General features: G+C 49.0%; 3 protein-coding genes across 12 annotated transcripts; 2 read left to right on the plus strand and 1 right to left on the minus strand.

Annotated features, from left to right (window-relative positions):
* The first annotated feature begins 63 nt into the window (after positions 1-63).
* Positions 64-7,483, plus strand: TPM2 (tropomyosin 2). Of its 5 annotated transcripts, none has more exons than XM_017677146.3 (9): positions 64-355; positions 761-886; positions 3,738-3,871; positions 3,971-4,088; positions 4,186-4,256; positions 4,393-4,468; positions 4,954-5,016; positions 5,179-5,248; positions 7,333-7,483. In XM_017677146.3, exons 1-9 carry the CDS (start codon positions 242-244, stop codon positions 7,413-7,415), a joined length of 855 nt encoding a protein of 284 aa, XP_017532635.1. In that variant the 5' UTR covers positions 64-241; the 3' UTR covers positions 7,416-7,483. The 5 variants fall into 5 exon arrangements, with proteins under 5 accessions (XP_017532635.1, XP_017532848.1, XP_017532702.1 ...); XM_017677359.3 differs by lacking the exon at positions 4,393-4,468 and adding an exon at positions 4,698-4,773 and having other exon boundaries at positions 67-355; XM_017677213.3 differs by lacking the exon at positions 7,333-7,483 and adding an exon at positions 6,234-6,566 and having other exon boundaries at positions 68-355.
* Positions 7,484-8,443: 960 nt separating this feature from the next.
* On the minus strand, positions 8,444-14,068 carry CA9 (carbonic anhydrase 9). 3 transcript variants are annotated; one of them, XM_017677526.3, is made up of 11 exons: positions 13,671-14,055; positions 12,824-12,853; positions 12,383-12,553; positions 12,100-12,242; positions 11,923-12,015; positions 10,779-10,845; positions 9,841-9,977; positions 9,470-9,614; positions 9,319-9,345; positions 8,810-8,891; positions 8,444-8,677 (listed from the first exon to the last, which is right to left on the minus strand). In XM_017677526.3, the coding sequence occupies exons 1-11, from the start codon at positions 14,035-14,037 to the stop codon at positions 8,611-8,613; spliced, it is 1,329 nt and encodes a 442-aa protein (XP_017533015.2). In that variant the 5' UTR covers positions 14,038-14,055; the 3' UTR covers positions 8,444-8,610. The 3 variants fall into 3 exon arrangements, with proteins under 3 accessions (XP_017533015.2, XP_017532948.2, XP_036852468.1); XM_017677459.3 differs by having other exon boundaries at positions 9,820-9,977; positions 13,671-14,053; XM_036996573.2 differs by lacking the exon at positions 8,444-8,677 and having other exon boundaries at positions 8,883-9,018; positions 9,820-9,977; positions 13,671-14,068.
* Positions 14,069-22,055: 7,987 nt separating this feature from the next.
* On the plus strand, positions 22,056-25,665 carry ARHGEF39 (Rho guanine nucleotide exchange factor 39). 4 transcript variants are annotated; one of them, XM_017678185.3, is made up of 9 exons: positions 22,056-22,259; positions 22,458-22,552; positions 22,819-22,939; positions 23,199-23,317; positions 23,917-23,987; positions 24,235-24,363; positions 24,528-24,757; positions 25,045-25,093; positions 25,276-25,665. In XM_017678185.3, exons 1-8 carry the CDS (start codon positions 22,122-22,124, stop codon positions 25,078-25,080), a joined length of 939 nt encoding a protein of 312 aa, XP_017533674.1. In that variant the 5' UTR covers positions 22,056-22,121; the 3' UTR covers positions 25,081-25,093; positions 25,276-25,665. The 4 variants fall into 4 exon arrangements, with proteins under 4 accessions (XP_017533674.1, XP_017533509.1, XP_017533591.1 ...); XM_017678020.3 differs by having other exon boundaries at positions 22,057-22,259; positions 25,005-25,093; XM_017678102.3 differs by having other exon boundaries at positions 22,057-22,259; positions 25,273-25,665.
* The last annotated feature ends 221 nt before the right edge of the window (positions 25,666-25,886 follow it).

The raw sequence follows: 25,886 nt of genomic DNA on the forward strand, positions 1-25,886 counted from the left end.
GCGGCCGCGCCCCTCCCCGGCGGGGCTTGCTTCTGCCCCTACAAGGTTTGGGCCGCTGTGGGGGAGGGTCCCGGCCCCCAGCTCCGCCCGGTCCCACCCATCCTTTTAGGCGCCCGCGGGGCTGGGACGTCCCAGTCCAGCTTGGTGCTACTTTCCCGCCACCGGTGCGCCCAGTCCGCGCAGTCAGCCCAGTTAAGTCGGACCGCACCTCTCGCCAGCCGGCCGGTCCCCCACCGCAGTCATGGATGCCATCAAGAAGAAGATGCAGATGTTAAAGCTGGACAAGGAGAATGCCATTGACCGCGCTGAACAGGCCGAGGCCGACAAAAAGCAAGCCGAGGACCGCTGCAAGCAGGTGGGGACCCTGGCCAGAGCAAACCCCCCGAAATGAAAGTGGGGTAGGCCCTGCCCTGTGCGCTCTAGCCTCTGGGCTCCATCCAAGGTGCTCTCCCCTCCCGTTCCCTGTTGGGGCTGGGCCTTCATAGTAGTCAGAGCCACACTTAATTTAACCCACCAATGGCCTGGGGAACCCTAGTCCCCAATTTCTACTCCTGCCCTTGCAAAGCAGTGATGGGTCCAGTTCCTTGGGGCTGGAAGCTTTCTTTTTACCCCACCAGGTCCCAGTAACACTCCTGGCTGCACTGTACCTCCTCTGCTTTCCCTCTTCCTCCCTGATAGCTTTGAAATATTTCTTGGTACCCCTTCACACATACACCTGCCTTCTTCCTTGGCTGAACTAACCTGGGCCTCTCTCCCCCAGCTGGAGGAGGAGCAGCAAGGACTCCAGAAGAAGCTGAAAGGGACAGAAGATGAGGTGGAAAAGTATTCTGAGTCGGTGAAGGATGCCCAGGAGAAACTGGAGCAGGCTGAGAAGAAGGCCACGGATGTGAGTGTGGACCTGGGGATTGTGAGAGGGTTAGTGCACTGGGAGGGGTCCCAGACAGGTGATGAAGGGCAAAGGGTACCTAGGCAACCCTGGTACCAGAATAGAAATGGTTTCACCGTAGAAGCCCAGGCCAGGACAAGCTTGCACAAATAATCCAAGGCAGTGGGTAAATCAAACCACCCACCACTTCCCCAGACGACTTAGCCTTGTAATTCCATTTGGTTCCAACTCAGAATATACAGTGATCAAGCTGTGAGTCATCGTGGGGGTGGGTGGCACAAGAATTTACCATCCACCTCAATTACTCCTCCAGCTGCAAATGAAGAGGAGACTGCAACTACATTTGTGGGGTTTGGGGTGTGGGTGTACGTGCTGTTGGACAGAGGACAGGAATCCAAAGATGGGCTTGGACTTGAGTTATACCCCTGGGGGACCATTAGACCTTCACCTCCGACTTCAGTGGCCCTGATATGCACAGAGACCAACTCAGGTTCTAACGGTACCTCATTTACCCTCATTAAGCTGTCACCCTCAAGACCATGCCAGGCCACAGGGCACAGGGACAGGGTCACAAATGCCAAGGCAGGCATTTTGGCGTGTCCTGTTCACTCTGAGACCTCTCTGCCCACTCCACACTCTTAACCAGACTTCTCCTCTTCCTGCCATCCCCAACTCCCAACTTGAAGCTGGAGAATGGCCCATACGGCTTTGGACATAATACACCATTGTTGGTCTGTTTCCCCACTTGCCTTCCACCCAGGACTGTTTAAAGTCTAAGATAAGCTGTCATTGGAAGTATGGGAGGATTAGCATAAGCATGGTCTGAACATCTGAGGTCCAAGATGACATGACTGTTTTGACCGCTATCCATGTTCCCAATCCCCCACAAAGTTGGTTTCTCTGACCTCCAGACTTTGGTTTTGGTCCTCCACCAGCCCTGGCACTTGAGAGGGAACTGACCTGCAGCTGCTAGTAAAGACAACCCTGGGCATCTGATGTTCTATAAATAACCAAAGCCCAGTGCAACTGGAGGCAGGACTGGAAACCCAAGGAGCTGTGTGGGGGCTGGAGGGAAGGACAGGGACAGACTGGGGAAGCAGGGCAGCAATGCCAGGAGTAGATAGGAAACACTGCCCAAACTTACTGCGTGACCTTGAATGTAGTATTTAACTTACACAATGCCTCAGTTTCTCCCTTCTCTCTTGCTTCACATTTGTCCAGTGGGGACAGTAGTGCCTGTCCTGTGGTTAGAGAGCAGTATCCATAATAGGGAAGAGCTTAAGAAGCAGAAAATGGTAAATGGCAGTCCTGTGATGAGGGCCCCAGGACTTCCCAGACTTCTGGGTCATTTGTCACCCCACAACCATGAAGACAGCTTTCTTTTACAGAGTCTCATCTCTCTAGACCCCACAATGTCCCCCAGCGTCATTCTTCCCAACCCCCAGTGCTGTCCCCAGAATCCTTCCATACTGAGTCATCTGGCCCTGTGCCCATGATGGGCCCTTGTCATCTTAGGTTGCCTTTAACACCTGGAGGACAAGCTACAACTAAGTTGTGTATATGGTGCTGCATTTCCCCTGCCCTACAGTACCAGCCAGGACCTGTCTGCTACTTTCTCTGCCCGCAGTGCTGCCACCCACCTCTCCCCTCTCATTCACATCTTCCCCTTCACTGGTCCTTCCTCCTTCCCAATCTTAAATCTCAGGGTCTCTAGTCTGTGTGTCTCAGAGGGAGACAGGGATAACCAAACATTTATGGAGTGTGTGCTCTGCACGCAATGTGCTTAAAGGCTTTCTGCATTCCCAAAAGCTTGCAAAGCTTTAAAAAAAAAAAAAAGGAAAGAAAGAAAAAGAAAAGATTAAAGGATATGCAAGCTCCAGCTCTGGAGATCTCAGTTCAGTGGATGTAACTTGGAACTAGAGAATTTGTTTGGTTTTATAAGCCTCCCACCTGCTCCTGTTGATTAATTATTGGAAGCAGTGCATTATCTCGTTACAGCCTATGAAGGAGGAACTGCTATTTATAAACGAGGAAACTGAGGCTTAGAAGGACTAAGTAAGTGGCCCAAGGTCACGCAAGCGTTTAGTGGTTGAATCATGGCTCAAAGACAGCAGTCTTAGAGCCAATGCTCTTAACACCAAATAGCACTGCCTCTCAGATTTTCCTTTATTGGGGCCCCCTCTTGCTCTGCCTTCTCTTTTTTCTCAAAGTATCATTTTCCATGGACCTTCTCCAAAACCTCCATGCTTTTGCCTCTATATTGCAGAATCAGGGGCTGAGTTTATGTCTCTCACACTGCCCTCAGTTGCCTCCAGGCTTCGGCAGGAAGCCCCTGGTTACAACCATGGATGTCCCATATAGGTCTGGCTTACCTCCTGAGCCCTTCGCTGGGAGTCTCCCTGGCAGCCAGTAACATCGTGGAGCTTGACTCTGTGTTTGGCTATTTTTAGCGGTGAGGTCTGGTTGACCTGATTCTTCCCCACCCCCTCACCTGGACCAAGCTCTGCTACAGAGGAGTCGGGGCAGCCTCTGACTGGGTCCCAGCACTTGGAATGCTCTCAGGGGTACAGAGGGACCTGTGTGCAAATAACTATTGGGAGACTAACTCTGAACAATGTCAGAAGAAGCCTTGTAGCAAGGAAGTGGAGCTTGTTAAGGAAAGCATGTATTGTGCTGTAGCAGTCTGAGCAAAAGATGGTTGGTTAGGGGGAAAAGGGTTTTTTTTTAGGTTGAACGTCTGGAAGCCAGGAAACCTAGGTTCTTTCACAAGAATCTTACCAACCTCTGGAGCCTGTCTGATGCTCATCATGGCAGACAAAGCCCTTTCTGACCTATGACCTTTGACCCACAGGCTGAGGCAGATGTGGCCTCCCTGAACCGTCGTATTCAGCTCGTAGAAGAGGAGCTGGACCGGGCGCAGGAGCGTCTGGCTACAGCCCTGCAGAAGCTGGAGGAGGCTGAGAAGGCAGCTGATGAGAGTGAGAGGTGGGCAAGGGGATCCCTCAGGGGTAGGCCAAGGAGGGGGCTGGGGGCCTGTCGCTGCTGGTCCTGACTCCACTGCCACTCCTCTTCCTGCCCTCGCAGAGGCATGAAGGTCATTGAAAACCGAGCCATGAAGGATGAGGAAAAGATGGAGCTGCAGGAGATGCAGCTGAAGGAGGCCAAGCACATCGCTGAGGATTCAGACCGAAAATATGAAGAGGTGACAGCACTGTCCTACTTCCTTCTCCTTCCCAAACCACTGATGCTTGCTCCATCATTCACCATGGATCTGCTCCTGCTCTCTCCCCCAACCGCAGGTGGCTAGAAAGCTGGTGATCCTTGAAGGAGAGCTGGAGCGCTCAGAAGAGAGAGCTGAGGTGGCTGAGAGGTAAGGATACCCTGGAATGGCAAGTGAAACTTGGCCTGAGCCATGACTGCAGGGCACCCTAGGCAGTGGGGAAGCAGTTTCCCAGGCATGGGCCAGGGACAGGCCCTCTCCTCTGACACCTACCTGCTGCCCTCAGTCGTGCCAGGCAACTGGAGGAGGAACTACGAACCATGGACCAGGCCCTCAAGTCCCTGGTGGCCTCAGAGGAGGAGGTAGTGACCTCTTGGGCAGTGGCGCCTTCTCTCAGCTCACCATCTCCTCCATCTCAAGCTGCTCTCTCACCTGCTAGGGGTCGGGAAGGGCTTGGGGCTTCCGGATTCTGCTTGCTGTCACTCTCACAACTTCGCTCTTCTCTTCTCTCCACCCCTCCCTCGCTGTGCCACCTCCACCATCTCCCCGCACTGTGCCCTCACACCCCACCCTACCACACACCCCCTGCAGTAAATGTGGGGACCTAGAGGAGGAGCTGAAAATTGTTACCAACAACTTGAAATCCCTGGAAGCCCAAGCGGACAAGGTAGAGGAGGGTAGAAGGGCAGTGAGGATGGGGTTCTGCAGCAGAGGGAGGCAGTGGGCCCAGGCAGGGAGGGGCTGGGTGTCCCATGGAGACAAGATCATGAGTAGCCTATGGGGCTCAGTGGAGAAATAAAAGATTTATGGAGGCGAACTACTCATGGCATGTGTCTGTCCCTGAAAGTATTCCACCAAAGAAGATAAATATGAAGAGGAGATCAAATTGCTGGAGGAGAAGCTAAAGGAGGTGAGAGTCCTTCAGTCCCTACCTTCCCATCAATCCCTCCAATCCCTGCCAGAAACTGCCTGTGGAAGGGAATTTGGGGACGGGGGGAAGAGGTTAACTTAAGTGGTAGTGTCTAGGAGGGCTTAATTTTTGTCATGTCCCCCATCTCACCTTTACTCCCAGGCTGAGACCCGAGCAGAGTTTGCCGAAAGATCTGTGGCAAAGTTGGAGAAAACCATTGATGACCTGGAAGGTAAAAGGCATATAAACCCCCCCAGCCTTTTAAAGTTGGTCCACACTTCTAATGCCTGGCAGTGTCTTATCTTCCCTTCCTGTTATATTTGCCACTGATAGGTTAGGGTTGGACCACCTAGGATTCCACAGATGCCAGCTGGCTGTGCCTCCTGTTGTAACTACTACACTGCACCAACTGCAGTGCTTCTCAAACTTGAGAAGCCCCCCAAGAGTTTTTAAAACACAGATTCCTGGGTCCTACTCTGAAGTGCTTGCTGACTTTGGGCTGGAGAATTTCTATGTCTGACAAGCTTCCTAGCAATGCTGTCCTCAGACCACACTTTGAGTAGCACTGATCTAGACAATTCTGTCTCTAAGTGCAACACAGTAGAGCTGTATCACAAGATTTCTTTATTACATAGAGAGCTGTTTGGTTCAGTACCTAAGTTTTCATGATGTTAATGGAAAATACTCTTTTAAGCTAGGTAGGGTGAAAACAAACATCCAGGTATCTGCTTGTCTGTTTTTGCTAGTATTTTGCATTATCATTAGCAACGCTGTGCCTAAAACTGTCTTCCCTTTTTTATTCTATAATAATCCTTTCCTTTTTGTCTTACTTCCAGTCTTCTCAGGCAAGCCTCAATTTTATGTCCAACTTTAGGACTTCACTTTAGACCTTTCTGGCTCAAGCACCCTCCCCTTGAGGGAAGCACTCCTGCTTATCCAAAGCCCTGTGCCTTCAGGTCCCTCAGGGAAGTGTAGGAGGAAGTAGGGCTCCAGGGAGAAGAACCAGTGGGGAGCCCAGAGAAGGACAAAAGAGACAGGAGTACACAGAGGAGAGGAGGGAGCCCTGCCCAGCCTGTTCTCTGGCCTTTCTCACTCTGTCTTTGTTCACCTGTCTCTGATTCTTATTCTCTTTCCATTACCCTCTCTCCTTCCTTTCCTCTTTCCCTCCATTCCCTCTCCCCATACTCCCACCTGGCTCCCCTCCCCTGGATCCCCAGATGAAGTCTATGCACAGAAGATGAAATACAAGGCCATCAGCGAGGAGCTGGACAACGCACTCAACGACATCACTTCCCTCTGAGCCCTGCACCAGTGTGGCCCCCTCAGCCCCTCCTCTCCTCTCTTTTCCATTCTCACTGTGGGGAGGAGGGGGCAGGCGGGAGGAGCAGAAAGTGTCAGCATTGCATAGCCAGGCTGGGTGCTGCCTAGCAGAATTCCCATCACACCTGCCACCCACCCTGGTATTTGCTTCATCCTTCTGTCCATCACTCCCCTCCTCTGCCCTCCAGCCTCTACCTCTCTGCTGCTTAATAAATTCAACTTGGTCTCCATGATGTTTTCCTGCCCTCCAGAGAACACTTCCATCACAGAGCACTGGTTTACTGCTGAGACCCTGACTCGTACAGATACCCCAATCTTGTGACCCCTGCACTGAGCTCACCCACGAAACACTGTGGCTCACAGTGAAACCCCCTCCACACGGCACTCCCAGTCTGTCTGCCTGACTCACTGCTGCATGTGATTATGTATGACCCCATCAATCCCCAGGAGCCCTCTGGTGCCTCTGACACAGCCTTCTGCAGATCTAGGCCTGTTACTGACTTCGGAGCACTCGAGTGGGGTTCCAGGAAATAAAGGAATGACTGGAAGGGAAATGAGGTGGTGAGGTGCAGGGGAGGGGCAAGAAGACTGAGAGGTCTAGGATGAAGTTTGGAAAAACACTGGATGCCAGCAAGGTGGGGTTTTCACTGCAGTTCTGTCTTCTGCCTCAAGTCAGTCTGTCTGTCTGGCCCACCCTTTCCTGGTCTTTGTCTTTCCTTCTGTTTCCAACTCTCTTAAACCTCTAAAGAAGGAAGGTAAATTAGTTTATGACTCAGGACTTCCTGTCCCACCCCCGTGACTCTGAAGCTTTGAGTGAGGCATCCATGCCTGTCCTGGTCAGTCCATCCATTTGCCCCAGCAATGGGGCCCTCAGGTCCCAGAACGCTTGTGTCCTCCTTTGCCTCCAACCCACTCCATGTCTGTCTGGCATGTACCCCATCCAAGCCTCCTTTTGTGTCTCCCCTCCCCCTCCTCACGTGCTGCCTCCCCTCACAGAGACCTTGGCCAGTGCCAAGGAGGAGAACGTGGAGATTCACCAGACCCTCGACCAGACCCTGCTGGAGCTCAACAACCTGTGAGGGCTGGCCCTGCACACAGCCAGGCTACAGTTGCTCCCAACCCAATAAAACTAACATTACCTGCGTTACAGGGCTCTTTAAGCCTTTTTTTGATGTTGGTGATGATGGTGGTAGTTTTCCAAAGTGGAGACAGCTTAGAGGATGCCTGAGGGGAGTAGAGCTGCTGGAAGGACCCAAGTGAGCAGGACCTGGGTTCAGGCTCTGCAGGACTTCATTTTCAGTGGGAGCCAAGGTGTGGGGGTACTGGGCTTATTGGGGAGGGGTGTGAAAGGGCTACGTGAAGCAGAGAGGCCCGGCAAGGTTGGAGGGACACCCTGGCCTTACTACCTGCTGGGAAAGGGCTGCTGTCGGCAGTGCTGCCCCGTTCCAGCAGGTGGCTGGGCCAGACCACACAACCTGAAGACAAAGCACAAAGCTACACAGATTTTACTGGAGCAGGAAAAAAACCTCAGTGTGATTTTAAGCCTAGTGGCTGAGCCTGCTCTACCCCGACACACGCTGGTGTGCGCACATACACACAGCCATTCCAAAGATCTTAAGTCATTTCTCATCCCTTCCTGATAATATCTGTCATAGGCAGAAAGAGGCCCACCCCACCAAAGATGTCCACACCCAATCATGTGAAATGTTACCTTATATGAGAAATGGGACTTTTAATTAAGCTAAGGATTTTGAGATGGGGAGGTTATCCTAGGTTATCTGGATAGGCCCCATGTAATCACAAGGGTCCTTGTAAGAGGGAGGCAGGAAGGTCAGACAGTTGCAGGAGATGTGATGATAGAAGCAAGAGGCTGGAGTGTAAGGAGGGGGCCACAAGGTAAGGAATGCTTGGCTTCCAGAAGCTGAAAAGGACAGGAAACATTCTTCTCTCAGTGTCCAGAAGGAACTGCTCCTTTTAACCCCAGACTTCAAAGCTCAAGATTCATTTTGGACATCTGACCTCCAGAACTCTTAAGAGAATAAATCTGAATTACCATTAAGTTTGTAGTAATTTGTTATGGTAGCAAAGGGAAATGAACATACCAACCTTCCGATTTGGGTAACAAAGCTGCCTTTCACATATTTTATTAGAAACATTAAAAATATATATATCTGAAGGTAAAAAAGTAGTGTACTGGGTAGGACAGAACAAAGTCTCCAGTTCCCCCTCAGATTCCTCAGTGGCGTCTCTGCACATTCTCCAAGTTCCAGGCCTCTAGGCAGCAGTCTCGGTTACCTCTGCTGGGTGGTAGCTGACATTCCCTTTGGTCCCACTTCTGAGTCTACACAACAGGAAAGCCTAATCAGGAAATTGGCCCGTGCCCTGAAATGAGCTCATTTGCATGCAATTTGCATGGAACTTCCAGACCCCACGGAGTGGAGGCTGTGCCTGAGGGACAGGGTCAGTGGGTTACCTTTGCTGCCTTATCATTTGCACAAGGAAGGCAATGCTGGTGACAGCAAAGAGGAGGCCAAAAACCAGGGCCAGGATGTCACCTGGAGGGAGAGGAGAGGCTGCCTCAGGATGTGCAGGGGAGTCCGTAGGGTTCCCCCAGAGCCTGCTGCAGTGTTCCCCTCATTCCAGCCCCAGGTTCTCCGCTGTCCCCAGTGTCTGCCTCAGAATCTAGAAGCCAGCCAAGGGATGGGGGTGGAAACACAAGAAGGGGTAAGATAGGCACCTTTGCTCCTCTGTGAAAACTTAGTACAAGAGGTGGGTTGGGAAGGAAGATGCTAGATTCATTCTAACCAATTCTTGCCCTAGGGAGAAAAGGGGATCCCCTGCTCTGATACTGTGTCCTATTGGGGTTGGCAATCTCCTACATAGAATAACAGAGAGCCAAGGGAGTCCTGACTAGCTCCTGAGGCTAAACAGTGAGAGGGGTGTCCCACAGCATCAGGAGCCAGAAGAGGGGCACAAACTCACCAGCAGCAAAGCAGGAATTCAGGTGGACTGCAGAGAAAAAGGATGTATTAGTGTGGGAAGGCTGTGACCACCAGTGACAGACATAAGCACAAATGAGGGCATATGAGAGGCTGAGGGACTTGTGGCTGGGGGACACTAGACAAAGCTGCACCTGGCTCTACAGTTCTAGGGCTGCGGTCCACTCCAGCTGGGAAGGAGGCCTCAATGATTCGGCCATTCAGAGGCTGTGTTGCTCGAAAGTTTAGCTGTAGCGGAGAGCGGTCAGGTCCCCACAGGGCGTCAGAGAGAGTGTGGAGCTGGGGAGGACAGTAGACAGCAGGTGTGGGCCCATGACAAGGAAACAAAAGGGTCACAATCCTACTCACAGCCAGCACCTCAGCATCCTCTCTCCATAAGCCGCTTATACCCCGCATGGCCCCTTCATCTCTTTATATTATCTCCATCTCGTCCTATACCCCTTTCCCTCATATCCCCTATGGCCCCACCATGCCCCAGCCCCACCTGCTTAGCACTCAGCCTCACTGTCTGGTTGAACACAGTCCAGATGACCCCCTGGGCACAAGGGGGTGTGGTCAGAGACCCCTCATATCGGAAGTAGCGGCTGAGGTCAGAAGGCAGCAGTGCAGAAACGTCCAGTCCTGGGACCAAAGTCTCTGAGTCTGTGGAGAGGACCTGTGCTGGAGTTCCCCCTAGACTGCTCCCTAACCCTCGAAGCTTTGGGGTAAAGGGGTAGTTTCACCTCGCAGAAGCCAAGCTGACTGAACTCCCTGAGACTACTTCTTCCCTAAGTGTATCCCTTCCCATTACTGACCACAAGATATAACTCAGAAGAAAAGTAAAGGGTTTGGAGCCTCACAGAGTGAGAGAATTGCTCCTTAAAACTTCCCTCTGAATATTCACTCAAACTCTGCATACTACTATAACATGCTGGGCCACAGATTTAAGCCCAAAGTGAATCTAAAGGGAAAATGAGCTGAATAATTTGTGAGTGAATATAAACACTTCCCAGCAGGGAAACAAAAAACTCAAAAAAGCACAGTTCCCTCTAGTTTAGAAAACATAAAGTCTAGTATAGTAGTGAGGTTTTAAAATGACCCAGAGTGACTGAGAAGGGAAAGATTTCCAACAAAAGTCCTTACAGATTTAAAATATCTGATGCTTATTAAGGAGAAACTGACAGTTCTCAGAAAAATTTAGCTCTCCAGACTCAACCCCTGACATTCCAAACACTATTTTTTTGGTCTTATTTATTTTTTGTCTTAGTTTGGTTTTTGTTTATTTTGCCTTTGCTTGTTTACCACCGTTCAGCTTCATAGTTACCAAGAGCAGTCAGTTCACACATCATCTCTCTTCCTGTGGGAGGGAGCTCATCTCCATCCTCATCTGAGACCCCCCAAGGGAGATTCCTTATGAATTAGGAGATTGAGAGTAGAGCGTAGTGGCCAGACCAATAAACTGACCTTCTTCAGCAATTTCTTCCAAATGTGATAGCAACTGCTCATAGGCGCTGTTTTCTTCTGGGCCCTCCTGGAGATGACAGTACAAGACAGACTAATGCATGTACCTAGAGCCATGGCTGTAGGCCTGAAGGTGAGGTGGGGTTGCCATAGTCCTCCCCCATTCCTCAGCTGTGAGAGGGCTGGGGGAACACAAAACCCTAGGTATTATTACTCAAAGTTGATTTACTCTCACTTTGCAAACTAATCTGACAAGCCTGGTGGACTGGTTTTCAATGGCAAATTGGAGGAGCAGGAAGGTGCACCACCTTATTTAACAGGCTACAAGGCCCTCAATGACCTGGGCCTTATTATCTTTTCCAGTCTCATTCATCACTGCCTCCAAACACACTCCATGGTCCCCCCATAGAAAACCACCATAACCTTTCTACTCATGTCACCTCTACATTAACCTTAATGATTCACGTTTGACTTTTGGAGCAAGAACACACTATTTCTGAGGCACATCTCTGAACTTTGTGCTGTGAGGCTGTGTTTAGTCATCCGAGAGTGAGCGAGCCTAGCAGGTGTCTTAGCATCCTTCCATTTTACCAGCATCCTCTAATCATTGTGTATGTAGCCTTATCATTACAGGTCCAAAGAGATCATTAAATGTTTCTCTAGACCTCACCACTTTTCATAAAGGGGAAGTTATAAGTAATAGGGGTATTAGAGAGATCACTCTTCTTGATATCCGGTCTATTCCATCTGCCATTCCCTGAATGGACTATATTAGTCTTTTCACATAATGTTGGCTCAACATAGAGTATCTCCATTTCTTTCCCAGTAGGTAAGGCTGAAAGTTTCACCTTCTCTGTGAAGCCTTCCTTGTCCACCAATTTTACTCTGTGTACTGTGTATATTCTATCATGTCAGCCTCCCCCACTGGCTCTCGGCTCCTTAAGAGACAAGGACCCACAATCTTTGTGAATCTGAATTATTTTTGTGGTGCAGTGGCTGGCTCACTGTGGGTACTGAATTAATGAACTAATGAGTGAATCAGGATGACAGCCAGGTGCCAGGGTGAGTGTGCTGGATGGAGTCTTTGGGAACAAAATATACTGAGCCTGTGAAGAAGCACGGAGTGGGGGATGTCCACAGCTGGTACCTGAAGAAAGGCAGCCAACACTGCCAGGCCCCCTGGGCGCGCCAAGGCCTCTTCAACTTTGGCAAATGCAGTGCTGAGGTGAACCACGTGGATCTGGAGACAACATGAGGGTTGGAGTGGGCAAGGTCCCCGGCCCAGCGCCGCATTTGGCCCCTCCGCGGAAGGCTGCGCTCTCACCTCAGCAGGGAAACGGTGGCCGCCAAACGTGTGCTCCGAGCCCGGGCGACGCGCAGTCCCCCAGTGCAGATGCAACTGCAGGGCCCGGTACTCGCGCCCGGGACCCAGGGTCATCTCCAGCCCGGGAGGCAGAGTCAGCTGCACTGCGGGAAGATAGGGAAGCGGGCTGGCTCTGCCCCGCTCGGGAGCCGGCCTAACTCCCGAGCACCGCCCAGGCAGCTCCCCTGGTTTAGACCGCGTCCAGTCATCTTCCCCGAGGCTCCGTCCTGAACAACCCCCTCACCTGTGTGGCCATTGTTACGCAGGCGCAGTTCGGGGAGGGGCGGGAGTTCAAAGCCAAATAGTTCCAGGGGCCGCAGGGCGGGGCAAAATGCGGTGAGCTCGGGGCGGATATCCACCGGAGACTGGAAGCGGCCTGCACAGGCCGGGGACACCTGGGGCCAAGGCGGGTTGCCTGGAGTGGGAAAGTGCGGACAGGAAGTCTGGTGACAACATCGGAAACTTTTAGGGAAGCAGAAAAAGTGGGGGTGGACTCTTAGGGGCGGGAAATAGAAATCAGGGATATGGACAGAGACAGGCAGCTGGCAGTGTCCGGGACTGGGAGATGTGGACGCTGGTGTGTGGGTGTGTGGGTGACGCCCCAGACCAGAGTTTGTGGTGGTTGGAGGGGCAGATAAGCAAAGCTGGGTGACTGGATTGGGTCTGCAGGGAGTGGGTGTCTCACCTCCATAGCGCCAATGACTGTGATCATCCCCTGTAAAAAAAGATGAAGAGGCTGATCTTTGAGCCCCGTCCCTTCCCAGTGGTCAGAAGGTGAATCCCCCTCACTAGCAGGGGTTCACAAACTCAGATGCCCTAAACGAGCATAGCAGGTAACCGAATACCTGAAGCAGGACAAATATAAAGCACAATAGACTGCAGCCATATTTAACACCACAGCTTGCTGGGCCACACAAAGATCCTACCAGCCCTGAACAGAACAGTTTGCAACCGCGGTCTTAGGGTCTGTAAAGTGGGTGGAGGCTTCAGTCTCCAGGCCTAAATCAGTAGACCACCTTCCTTTCTCCCTTTTCCTTTTCTGGTCTCTGACTCCTTTCCCAAAGTTCCTGGCTTGTGAGTCAGGATACCAAGTTGTGGGACCTGCTATTTTCCTCTTCCTGATCTGGGTTTCCTCATCTGGAGACTGAAGATGAGGTGACCCCTACAAGCCCTTCTGCTCTTCCTCTGAACACCATCTTTCTTGTTGTCTTCCTTCATACTTTTCTCTCCACCTGTTTTCTCTCTTCCCACAGTCCTCAGATTTCTCCTCTCCAACCTCCCCCTCTCTTCTTTCCCATCTCTTTCTGCTCACCTCTCTCCATCTGTGCCCCTTTTTTGTCTTCCCATCCATCCCCATTCTAGCTCTGAAATGGGGCAAGGGTCTAATGACAAGGGAGCCCCAGTGGGTGGGAAAGGCCACTGTCAGAATAGGCTTCCCTCCTTCCCTGAATAATCCCTGCCTCGACTGTAGTTTAGTAAGGTGAGGCACTAACTGCCCGGAGTCTAGATCTGGAGGGCTGATGGCCACTCACCTTTGCTGTCCCTGTGGGCATTGCTTTGGGGGCCTTGAGTGTCCCTGGGAGTCTCAGCAGTAGGTAGATCCTCTAACTTCAGAGAGTCCTCCTCTCCAGGTAGGTGCTCTTCACTGGGCAGGTCCTCGTCACCCAGTCGGTCATCTTCCCCAGATGAATCTCCTGCCATCGGGGTGGCCCCCTGCCTCTGGGGCAGGCTCTGGGGACAGGCAGGCACCAGGAGCAACAGTAACAGCAGCCATCGCACAGCAGGGCCTGGTACCGAGGCGGCGGGGATCAATCCAGGGATCCAGGGGCTAGGGCACAGGGGAGCCATGTGGCTAGCTGTGGGGTGTCCCGGGACAGTGTGTACGGGCTGTACGTGCATTGGAAACAGGAGCTGGGTTGGGGAGGAGCAAGCCTGGAGGGGAGCAGGCTGACTCACAGAGGGCCCTTTTGTAGAAATGGAGCCAAAGTCCTGCAGGTCTCTCTGGCCCTGTGCCCCCTCCCTGATACCAAAGCCTGGGTGGGGGTGGAGGGATGGAGTGAGGGACAGGTGTGTGTGAAGGCAGAAGGTTATCAGGGCTCTGGGCTCAGCCTGGAACCCAAGGCACCACCTGGCACTATACAGGCTCTTCCTGGCACTGCCTGGCTGCTCCCTAGCCAGACTCTGCTAACTGGCTGGCTTCCCAACCCCAGGCAGGGAAGGAGAAAAACAGGGAACCAGGGCCCCCAAGTCCTCTGACTGAGAGGGGAAGCAGCCCATGTATGTATCCCTGGCCCAGCCAGGGAGCAGATAAAAGGGTAGGACAAACTGTTAGGGAGTCTTGGGGTAGGTGGATAGATAGGTTGGTGACAAGCAAATCCGAGTATGAATGGAAAACTGAGTATATATATGAGAGGGACTCTTAAGGGTTTAAACTTATTTTTCATCATATTACACCTCTGCTTAAAAATCATCAGTGGCTTTGTACTGCCTACCAAAATATTTTCCATCTGCTCATGTTCTCCCTCAAGTCAACTTCCAAATCCCTTCAAAAACCTTACCCTAGAGACATTGCCATCTTGTCTTACTACTGTCCTTCATATTCCAGCCAAATCAAACTATTAATTTTTCCCCCAAACCTTTGACCACCTTTGTTCATCTAGTTCTCACTGCAAGGAATGCTGTTCACTCCTATATTCAACAAATACTTATTTATCATCTACTATATATGTCAGGCACTGGGCTATGGAGTAGAGGTATGGAAATGAGTAAGATAGTCCCTGTCCTGAGGAGCTCGCTGTCTAGTGAGTGAGGGCAAACACTATCATAATATCTAGGGGAGAGAGATTAATTCTGCCTCAAATAGTAGTACAGAAGTAGGCAAAATTTGATCAGGTCAATAAGTAGCAGTTCAATTGGTAAAAACAATGGGGAGGATGGTATTCTGGGTAAAGGAGAGGCATGAGGTATCTTGAGCAGATGACAGATTCCAGTTCTCCTATTAGATCATGTTGAGAGCTGGTGGGGAGCATGGATTGGAGGGGATAGTGGGTGCAAGGAGGTGCAGAGTGAGAGGACCCCAAGAATGGGCTTGGGGTTCCCAGTCTGCCTATTCATTGAATGTACATTTATTGAGCCTCCTCTAATCCTCCAGGTAGTGTTGCAGGCCCTAGTAGGATGCAACACTGAGCTAGAGAACAACCTCTACTGTTCAGAGGCTCACTTTGTAATAGGGCCCATATGGCTCTGACACACCAAAAGAGAGTAAAGCAATCTCAGAAGGTTCATATCTGAGACTAACATCATTAGGTATGCATCAGTATGGCTGTATAGGTTAATTAGATATATTGAAATACTTCTAATCCTATTGGTAACTAGCTCTCAGCTGCAGGGTGCTCCTGCTACCCTGCTCCTGCCTGGGGAGACTCTCCTGATCACTTATCTAGAGAAGTAATGCCTGACACAGCAGGGGCCCTAGGACCCCACATTAATGCCCCAGCTAGCTTCACTCTTGCAGTTTTACAGCCAGAAGTTATTTTACTATCTCTCCTGTCTAAATCCCTTCTATTCAAAACTGAGATCAAGGGCCTCCTCCTCCAGGAAGTCTTTCTTGACCAATCTACATCACAGAAAGAGATTTCTGGTGCCTTTGAACCACTGCAGTTCTTTGCCTGCCCTCACTAATAACCTTGCCCACCATCCAACTCATATTAAGGTGATTTATGACATTTTATCTGCTCTAATAGCCTTGAGTTCCATAAGGGCAGGGTCCAGTATTTGACTAAGTCTTTTATTCAGTAACCATTACTGAGCATTGTTCTCTCTGAAGATCACCTTGACAGGGCTTGAGAAAAGCCAAATTGACTAAGATGCCTTCCCTGCCCTCAGGGAGCTCACTGTCGATGATCTGGATGATCTGTGTGTGTCAAACCGCAATTAATCCAGCAGCATGACATCACATGTTTATGGTACCCCAAGTTATCTGCCTTGTCAGAGTGATTGTCATACTGTTTGCCAAATTTGTATGGCTGACCAACAGCTGCCCTCCAAGCTGTCATCTTAGGAGGTAGTTTGCTTAACAATCCAGGTTGCCATTTCAGAAGCACCATGCTAACTGGAGTTTGTATATCCAGAGATCTTTTTCCAATACCAATCCCAGCTTTATTTCATTTTCCTTCTTTCTAAATGTCCTGAGCATTTCTATCTTTCTCCTTTTTATGTCTCTATCAGGATCTCTTTGTACACTTTTCTGTAGCACTCTATATGGCCACACATGTCCCTGTCATCTCTGCTGTTTTTTCCTAAGTATTTCAGAGTCCAGATGTGTCCAAGTCAAATCTCTCTCTGTTACAGCTCCCTAAGTTCCCAAATGCCATTCTCCATGGTGCTGTCTCTTTCTTGTGCAGTCTGTCTCTGCCTGTGACTGTCTCTGATTTGGGTGGGGAATGTAGACTCTGACCCTGGATTGTGCCTTTGCAGCTGGGAGTCTGCCCAACCCTAAAACAGGTTTGAGCTCTCAGAGTCTTGTTTCCTGAACCTCGCCAGGTTGGGACAGAGTGTACTCAGGACTGACTAGGGCACCCCCTGCCTGGCACACGACCTTTCTATGGCTGTTCAAAGTCAAGTTTTTGGTCATTAGGATCTGTGTCTTCAAAAACACTGAGCACTATGTCTCTGCTGCTCCCAGGGTTGCAGAGGAGGGAGCTATTTGCTGGTAGGGTAGGAAGAGAAAAAGCCCCCTACTCCCTAGCCATGGATTGGAAGCAAAGCCCTCTGGGGCCTTGGGGCTGACCTGCAGTTCTGGCCTACCTCACCATCTATATTACTTTCCTAGAACTGCTCTAACAAATTACCACAAACTGGGTGGCTTGAAACAACAGAAATGTACTCTCTTGTGGTTCGAGAGGCTGGAAGTCTGACCTCGAGGTGCTGTCAGGGCCCTGCTCCTCCTGAAGGCTCCAGGCCTCCTCTAGCTTTTGGCAGCTCCAGGCACATTCCTTGGCTTGAGGCTGCATCACTCCAGTCTCTGCCTTGACTTCACATGACCTTCTCTTCTTGTCCTTTTGTTTTTCTACTGGATGTCTCTTACAGAGACATTTGTCGTTGCATTTAGGGCCCACCAGAGTAATCCAGGATGATCTTATTTCAAGATTCTTGACTTAATTATATCTGCAAAGACCATTTTCCCAAAAGGTCACATTCACAGGTTCTAGGTGTGAGGATATGGCCATATCTTCATGGGAGCCACCATTTAGTCTGCTTTGCCATCAGTCATTTTGGAACTGAAGTGGATGCCCAGGGTGAGGAGGAATGGGCTTGTGTTGGAGACCCTCAGGCCTTCTCCCCATGTCCTTCTTCATACCCTTTGTGGGCAGTTTCACCCACTCCATGGCTTCTATACATTGATGAGAGCCAAGTTTCCTCAGGGCTATCTCCCGCCTGCGTGGGTCCAATCAAAGTGAAGCTCTGTGTCTGTACTATTTGATGGTTGAGGGAACCCACTTTTGCTTTGTCCACACATGGATAAGGAAGCACACAGCCACAGGAACTGTGGACGGCCTTCTTGTAGCCACAATGGAAGCCAGCCTTAAGATGGAGGCAAAACCATGGAAGGCAGAATGGAATGGTGGTGAGTTGATGGAGCTACTGGATTAAGTTAACCTACGCCTGCTTGCATCTGGACTTTTTTTTCAGTCTTGTGAGCCAATAAATTATCTTACTGGTTAGCCACTCTGAATTTACTATTACTTGTGATATAGTCTTATTGATAAAAATTTCCTCCATGGTTTGGCCTCTGCCTCTCCAGTCTCCTTTCTCATCATTCTCTTTCCAATCTGTGCTCTAGTCCTACTAAACTTCTAGCAGTTCCTTGAATGCATTGTGTGTGTGTATGTTTTATTTCCAAGCCTTTGTCTGCGCTATTTGTTTCTCACATCTCTCTCTCTGCCAGCTCTGCCTAACCAAGTTTTGTTTTGCTCATCCTTCAGGTATCAGTTCACATGTCACTTCTGAGAAACTTTCCAATTCCTAGCTTATAGTGAGTTAATTCCTGCATGTGTAGAAGCCTATACTTCCCTTGTAACATTTATCTCACCTTATAGTGACTTCTTGCCATGCTGGGTTAAAACATCAAAAGGGCAGGAATCTTATTTCTCTTGACCATCACTTCATCTCCATGCCTAACACAGGATCTGGCACATGAGAAACCTTTAATTTTTGTGGAATGACTGATGATTGTTGTTCAAAACATCTCTAGGGCTTTTCTAGCATCCAGTAAATTGAAAAGCAGAGGTTGAGGGTAATTAAATGATGGAGAGGTTGTTGACTATACCCTCTGATCCTTTTCCCCTGGTCCCTCATTCCTTTGGACAGAGTTGGGGGTCGAGTCTTTTCCAGGCAGCGTATGCTGTGCCTGACTTGCTCTGTGGGATTTGGTCCCCATGGAATCAGTACAAGTGTCCCCAGTGTGTCATCTCAGTTATGCTCTCTTCTTCTTCCAGAGTTGGATGATTCCTCACCTGACCCCACAGTAGGCTGTTACCCACCACCATGCACACTCTGACACCGCACCCAAACACACCTATCACCAGCTGTGACCCCAGTGTTGTGTTCTGTTTCCATCACCTAGGCTCATTTTCTTACCGATCACCATGGGATTATCTGTCCCCTTGTACCTTTGAGCTCTTAGGGGGGACTGCTCCACCTTCACTTGAGACAGTGTAAACAGTCCTCCACCTATATGGTGTCACCAACTTTCTTGCAATCAGAGTACAAGGTACAGCCTGACCCAAACTCACTCTTTCCTCCATCAAGCACTTCAAGTTGCTTCTCTCTAATCTCAATCCAGAATTTCTCCTTCCTCAGAATTCTTAGAATTTTGGAGAGGTAGAGGGAACCTCAGAACCCTGACAATGCACTGCTTCTTGGCTTGCAGCCCAGATTCCTAGGGGTCCTCAGTGTTAGAAATGAGTTCTAAAGTTTGTATCTAACATTTTGGTTTTTAATAGCATTTTTTTTCTAATTAAAAAGGAATGCATACATGGTCAAGCAGAAAACTTGAGTAAGGCAGAAAGTATAAGGGAATTTTAAAAATCACCCTATTTGTTTCATTCACCCCTTTAATCACAGTGATTCAGTGCTTGGCACAGATTAGATACTTAATAAATATTTGTTGAATGAATTATCTGCAATCCCATCACCCAGAGATAAAAAAGACAATTAGCTTTTCCTTGTTTATCCTTCTAGTCACATATATGTTATACATAAATGGGATTATACAAACAACTTTGTGGCCTGCTTTTTTTCTCTTGGCAATATCCTATATGCATTTTCCCATATTGATAGATTTTTAAATATAATTTTTAGTGCTTTCATATTATTCCTTCAAATAGCTGTACTATAACTTTCCTAGTCAATTCTCTACCACTGGCCATTTAGATGGTTGTTTTCTGTTGTTATAAACAACATTGTGCCAGCCATCATGGTACATATATTTTTATCCACATATCTATTTCTTTAGGATGTATTCCTAGAGGTGGAACTGCTAGTTCATAAGAGCAGTCACATTTTAAGATTTCTTACATATTCTGACAAAATGACACTGTTAATTTTACCCTCCAGGGCTACTGCCAAATTTTCAAAAGACCTAAGGAAGGAAGGAAAATCTAGAATATTTTATTTTTATTTATTAATTTTTGGTATAATTAATATACACTTACATGAGCAACATTGTGGTTACTAGATTCCCCCCATTATCAAGTCCCCACCATATACCTCATTAGTCACTGTCCCTCAGCGTAGTAAGATGTTATAGAATCACTACTTATCTTCTCTGTGCTATACTGCCTTCCCTATGCGCCCCCCCATGTTATGTGTGCTAATTGTAATATCCCATTTTCCCATTATCCCTCCCTTCCCACCCATCCTCCCTTGTCCCTTTCCCTTTGGTAACTGTTAGTCCATTCTTGGGTTCTGTGAGTCTGCTGCTGTTTTGTTCCTTCAGTTTTTGCTTTGTTCTTATACTCCACAGATGAGTGAAATAATTTCATACTTGTCTTTCCTTGCCTGGCTTATTTCACTGAGCATAATACCCTCTAGCTCCATCCATGTTGTTACAAATGGTTAGAATTTGTTTTCTTCTTATAGTTGAATAATATTCCATTGTGTATATATACCACCTCTTTATCCATTCATCTACTGATGGACACTTAGGTTGCTTCCATTTCTTGGCTATTGTAAATAGTGCTGCAATAAAGATAGGGGTGCATGTCTTTTTCAAACTGCCTCTGCCCGTTTTTTAATTGGATTATTTGCTCTTTGTTTTTGTTTGTTGAGGTGCATGAGCTCCTTGTATATTTTGGATGTCAACCCCTTATCGAATATGTCATTTATGAATATATTCTCCTATATTGTCAGATGACTTTTTGTTCTCCTGATGGTGTCCTTTGCTGTACAGAGGCTTTTTAGTTTGATATAGTCCCACTTGTTCATTTTTGCTTTTATTTCCCTTGCCCATAGAGATATGTTCATGAAGACGTTGTTCATGGTTATATTCAAGAGAGTTTTGCCTATGTTTTCTTCTAAGAGTTTTATGGTTTCATGACTTACATTCAGGTCTTTGATCCATTTCAAGTTCACTTTTGTGTATGGAGTAAGACAATAATCCAGTTTCATTCTCTTACATGTAGCTGTCCGGTTTTGCCAACACCAGCTGTTGAAGAGGCTGTCATTTCCCCATTGTATATCCATGGCTCTTTTATCGTATATTAATTGACCATATGTGCTTGGGTTAATATCTGGACTCTCTATTCTGTTTCACTGGTCTGTGGGTCTGTTCTTGTGCCAGTACCAAATTGTCTTGATTACTGTGACTTTGATTACTTTAGTAGAGCTTAAAGTTGGAAAGTGAGATTTCTCTGTTTTATTCTTCCTTCTCAGGATTGCTTTGGCTATTTGGGGTCTTTTGTGGTTCCATATGAATTTTAGAACTATTTGTTTCAGTTCATTGAAGAATGCTGTTGGTATTTTGATAGAGATTGCATTGAATCTGTGGATTGCTTTAGGCAGGATGGCCATTTTGACAATAGTAATTCTTCCTAGCCAAGAGCATGGGATGAATTTCCATTTATTGTCCTCTTTAATTTCTCTTTAGAGTGTCTTTTAGTTTTCAGTGTGTAGGTCTTTCACTTCCTTGGTCAGGTTTATCCCTAGGTATTTTATTCTTTTTGATGCAACTGTGAATGGAACTGTTCTGATTCCTCTTTCTGCTAGTTCGTTAGTGTATAGGAATGCAACAGATTTCTGTGTATTAATTTTGTATCCTGCAACTTTACTGAATTCAGATATTAGTTCTAGTAGTTTTGGAATTGATTCTTTAGGGTAGTATATTTTATCTTTAACTAGGTAGTACAGACCAGTCAACTCCAGGGTTTTGCCTTTGGCCAGAAGTACAGAAATTTGGAAACACCATGTTATTGACATTTGCTAACCAGGAGTTAATTGCCTGCCAAGTTTTGGATCAGTATGAAAGGAGAACTTAAAACTTAAAAACTGTAAACTTTGTCCCGGGGCCAAACTGTTTCAAACCTTACGACCCGTGAGGGGTCCTAGGAGCCAAAGCACTGGGGATGACTGAACCCCAGGGTCTGATACAGACACGGGACAGAATATGTACTGTAAATACTGCCCCCATCTCAATTCTATAGATGGACAGTGAGGCCCTGCCAATGTCTGCACCCCGGAGTCTCCTGACTCAAAGTCCAGGCTGCTGCCGCAACTTAGGACCATTTATAGAGGACAGCCATCCAGTTCCGGAAGAGACCCGACCCAATTCTGCTGGCCTCCGCGCATGCTCTGTCCTGCGCGCAGCCTCCCGGCGCCAGAGGGCGCGCTCTCTTCCGCGGACGAGGCACCGCCCCCGGAACAGTTAGGATTTGAATCACAGGCGGGCTGTGGCCGGAAGTGTCCACCCGTCACGTCAGCCTGGCATGGAGAGTCCGGGCCTCAGCGCACCGTGCCCGGTGCAATTGCAGCGTGCCCGATGGGAGCGGAAACGCGTTTGCACGGCGCGAGAGTTGCTGGAGACCGAGCGGCGCTACCAAGAACAGCTGGGGCTTGTGGCCACGGTGCGGGCCTGCAAGCCCTCCTGTATGGGCGGGGATACCTGGGTGTGGGAAGGTGTGTGCGAGGTCGGTGACCCCGAATGTCCTGGGTCTTGGACTGTCCGCCCGAGTGTAGGGAGCTCAGACTTCTACAGTTAGTAGATGCGCCTTGGCCCTAGCCTCCTCTTCCTGCAGACTATGTACCCTATCCTCTTTCCGCAGTACTTCGTGGGGATCCTGAGAGCCAAGGGCACTCTGCGACCACCAGAGCGCCAGGCCCTGTTTGGGCCCTGGGAACTCATTTATGGTGCCAGCCAGTGAGTAAGAGGGGCTTGGGTTGAGAGGAGGGAGAGCCCTGGCCTCTGGCAGTACACAGAGCTGAGTCGGACGGTCCTGGGTTCATATTTGGAGTCTGCCGATTACTCATCTGTGGTCTTGGCCCAGTGCCATCCCTTGCCCAAATTCTTCATCTGTAAAATGGGGATAATATCACTAGCTCTGGGGCAGGGTTATGATAATTACATGTGGTGGTGCTTGAGTAGTTAGTTGTTGGGCTGCTCCTTTTTTGTCCTCACCCACGCAGTTGGTTGCTTCCCTACCTCGAAGGAGGGCACTGGGGACAGGGCCTGGAAGGCTTCTGCCCACACCTGGAGCTCTACATCCAATTTGCTGCCAATGCAGAGAGGTCCCGAACCACCCTGCAGGTAACTGAAGATGAACTCAAGTCCTTCCTGTCTTCCTCTTTTGCCCCATTCATTTTTTTCATCTGGAGACCCAAACTTCATTCATACTGTTCCTGCATTTATAGTGCCCTCTGGGTGCCCAAATCTGTTGCTCAGTTCCCTGTTGGGAAACCGGTTCTCTCAGGAACACACAGCTTAGGCTGGGAATGTGTATACACAGATAAATAGAACTTAAGGAATGGCTTCTCTCCCTGCTACTAATCCTTTCCCATCACTCCAGGAGCAACTAAAGAAGAACAAACGTTTCCGGAGGTTTGTGCAGCTTCAGGAAAGCCGCCCTGAGTTTGGGGGACTTCAGCTTCAGGATCTGCTCCCTCTGCCTCTGCAGAGGCTCCAGCAGTAAGTGAACATGCCATGACTCGGCCAACTTCACTTTTCAGATTCTGTACAACTACTGCTCTCAGCAATGTGGGATTCCATGGGATCTGTCCCAGTGCTTCTCACCCGGGACAGATTGCTCCTAAAATCCTTTTGCAGGAGTAAATATGAACCCACTGGAGTACCTGGGGTCTGCAGTCTCAGAACCTTAGCTGGAAATGTGGAATTCTACACTGAAGTGAGGGAACCTGTAAGAGGGCTAGCAACAGGGTATCTTAAAGAGCTTGCTGAGATGAGAGGCTGGCCGAGCTTAGAATTTCTGTTTCTGGGGATGAGTTAAGTTGTGTGTAGAATCCTCCTTGGGTTGATTAACTTTCATCTTTGGATATAGCCTCCGGAACTATGGTCAGTCTGCCCAACTCAGTGTGGGACAGAAGAGAAGAGGGCCATGTGGTGTGAGTGCAGGTTCTGAGTCCTGGATGAAAGAGGGGGATACAAGAGCCAGAGGCAGACCTTTCCTGGTTGTCAACTGCAGTATTTGTAGGGGGTGATCTACACACGTGTTCGAATTTTGCCCAGCTCTACTTCCCCTCATAGACATCCAACTGTCTTGATTCCAGGTATGAGAATCTTGTCGTTGCTTTGGCTGAAAACACAGGTCCCAACAGCCCTGACCACCAACAGCTCACACGTATGTTTTTGTGCCCTGCAACTCAGGCAGGAGGCTGCCTCTCCTGTATCCCTTTCTGGTTCTGACCTCCAACAATGTCTAGTATACCCCTATCTTCTATTGACATGCACACAATGTCCCTGTTGCCTTGCATACTCTTCAAGAAGTCAGATCCTGACCCTGGTCCCCTCCAGAATAGCATGTCTTTCACAAACAGTCACCCAAAGTGGAAGATATGCTGGGAGTGGGGTGGGGGTTGTTATTCCAGGGGCTGCCCGGCTGATAAGTGAAACTGCCCAGAAAGTCCACACCATTGGTCAGAAACACAAGAATGATCAACACCTCCAGCGTGTCCAGGCTCTGCTCAGTGGACGCCAGGCAAAGGGGCTTACCTCAGGTAGCCATCCTACTTCCCTCTAAGTCCTCAAACTGCCCTTTCTTAAGCCATCTTTCACTGTATTGCTGGCCCATACCCCCCATTTCCTCAGCCTCCCTTTCCTTCTGTTTCCATGGATCATGGTCCTGGAGCTGCAGCAGAATAACAGCTCTCCCATCCCCCAGGTCGCTGGTTCCTATACCAGGGCTGGCTGTTGGTGGTGCCTCCCCATGGGGTGCCTCGGCCCCGAATGTTCTTCCTCTTCTCTGATGTGCTCCTCATGACCAAACCTCGACCCCCACTGCACCTGTTGCAGAGTGGCACCTTTGCTTGCCAGGCCCTTTATCCCATGGCCCAGTGTGAACTCCACAGGGTCTTTGGCCACTCAGGAGGCCCTTGTGGTGGACTGCTCAGCGTAAGTAACAGTGGGAGCCCTAGATAGTAGAGGCCCAAAATATACCTCAAATGCCTATGCACCTGTTTACCTCCTTGGCCTGGGCCCCTTTCCTAGGAACTGAGCACTATACTGAGAGGATAACTGGGGTTTGGGGTTCTTAACTAGTTTTTTCCTCAGCCCTAAATTATCTCCATGGAAACAGCAAGGCCTTCAGCTTTAGGCTGGACCTTTCTGAGCCATACACTAAGAGGTGGTCTCTTGTTAGCTGTCCTTTCCCCATGAGAAGTTACTGCTTATGTCCACAGACCAGGAGGAGCTTTTGCGTTGGTGCCACAATCTGACTCTGGCCATTAGGTAAGATGTGTCCTGCCTCAGGAAGAGGGCTGAGATGGAGCCCATGAGCTGGAAAATAAGCAGTTCTGATCCCATCTCATGTCCTCTGTCTGGGACTCCCCCAGCCCCACACACCCTGTGGGTGATTTTGTCTGAACAGAGTGCTCATGCCAGAGCCTAAACTAATCTTCTCTCTACAGCAGCCAGAAGAACTAGAGAAACCTTACAAATTCCAGAACCCAGGATAATTCAGGAATAGGTCAGAGTCAAGGAGTACAAAGAAATTTTCAGTACTAAACAAAACACAGAACCCTTCACAGTCTGAGAAGGGTCGTTTTGAGTTTGCCTGGGATGATGTCACACTGGGTCATTTAATCTTTTAAGAATCAGGAAACCAAGTGGAACATCTTCTGAACCAGCCCCTCCAACATGGATGTGGGGATTTGGGACTGATAAGCTCTGTGCTGTGTCTATGGCCAGTCCTTTACCAAGGCTGCAACTTTGTAAACATGGATATTTTTATGTTGTATGTAGTTTCTATAATTTATTTTCCCTCTGGACTTGAATAAAGGTTTTTTTTTTTTGGAAAGGTCTTTCTGTCTCAGCTATGCAATATAAAAAAGGGGCTTTTTGTGCCTTGAAGGCTGGCATGATGGTGCCCTCAGGAATACAAGGAAAAGAACTGGAGCTCCCTCTGTCTTCTTGGCTCTCACAGTGGAAAGCAGCCTCTTTAGCCTAATAAGGGAAGCTTTTCAAGAAGGCTCAGTTGTTCTTAGGCACCTAGTATGGGTGTGTGTATGACCAGCTGGAATGC

This window comes from Manis javanica, chromosome 2 (genome assembly GCF_040802235.1).
Source record: "Manis javanica isolate MJ-LG chromosome 2, MJ_LKY, whole genome shotgun sequence".
Lineage (NCBI taxonomy): Eukaryota > Metazoa > Chordata > Mammalia > Pholidota > Manidae > Manis > Manis javanica.

What these genes read in the sequence shown, in the direction of transcription:
- TPM2 (XM_017677146.3), top strand. Translation starts at nt 242, where the DNA reads ATGGATGCCATCAAGAAGAAGATGCAGATGTTAAAGCTGGACAAGGAG. An exon ending in CCGAGGACCGCTGCAAGCAG is followed by an intron (nt 356 to 760) that starts GTGGGGACCCTG and finishes TCTCTCCCCCAG; the next exon opens with CTGGAGGAGGAGCAGCAAGG. An exon ending in CAGACCGAAAATATGAAGAG is followed by an intron (nt 4,089 to 4,185) that starts GTGACAGCACTG and finishes CCCCAACCGCAG; the next exon opens with GTGGCTAGAAAGCTGGTGAT.
- CA9 (XM_017677459.3), bottom strand. Translation starts at nt 14,037, where the DNA reads ATGCACGTACAGCCCGTACACACTGTCCCGGGACACCCCACAGCTAGC. An exon ending in GGAAGAAATTGCTGAAGAAG is followed by an intron (nt 9,978 to 10,778) that starts GTCAGTTTATTG and finishes TCCTCTCCACAG; the next exon opens with ACTCAGAGACTTTGGTCCCA. An exon ending in CCCTAGAACTGTAGAGCCAG is followed by an intron (nt 9,346 to 9,469) that starts GTGCAGCTTTGT and finishes TTTTCTCTGCAG; the next exon opens with TCCACCTGAATTCCTGCTTT.
- ARHGEF39 (XM_017677940.3), top strand. Translation starts at nt 22,122, where the DNA reads ATGGAGAGTCCGGGCCTCAGCGCACCGTGCCCGGTGCAATTGCAGCGT. An exon ending in AGCTGGGGCTTGTGGCCACG is followed by an intron (nt 22,260 to 22,457) that starts GTGCGGGCCTGC and finishes CTCTTTCCGCAG; the next exon opens with TACTTCGTGGGGATCCTGAG. An exon ending in GGTCCCGAACCACCCTGCAG is followed by an intron (nt 22,940 to 23,198) that starts GTAACTGAAGAT and finishes CCATCACTCCAG; the next exon opens with GAGCAACTAAAGAAGAACAA.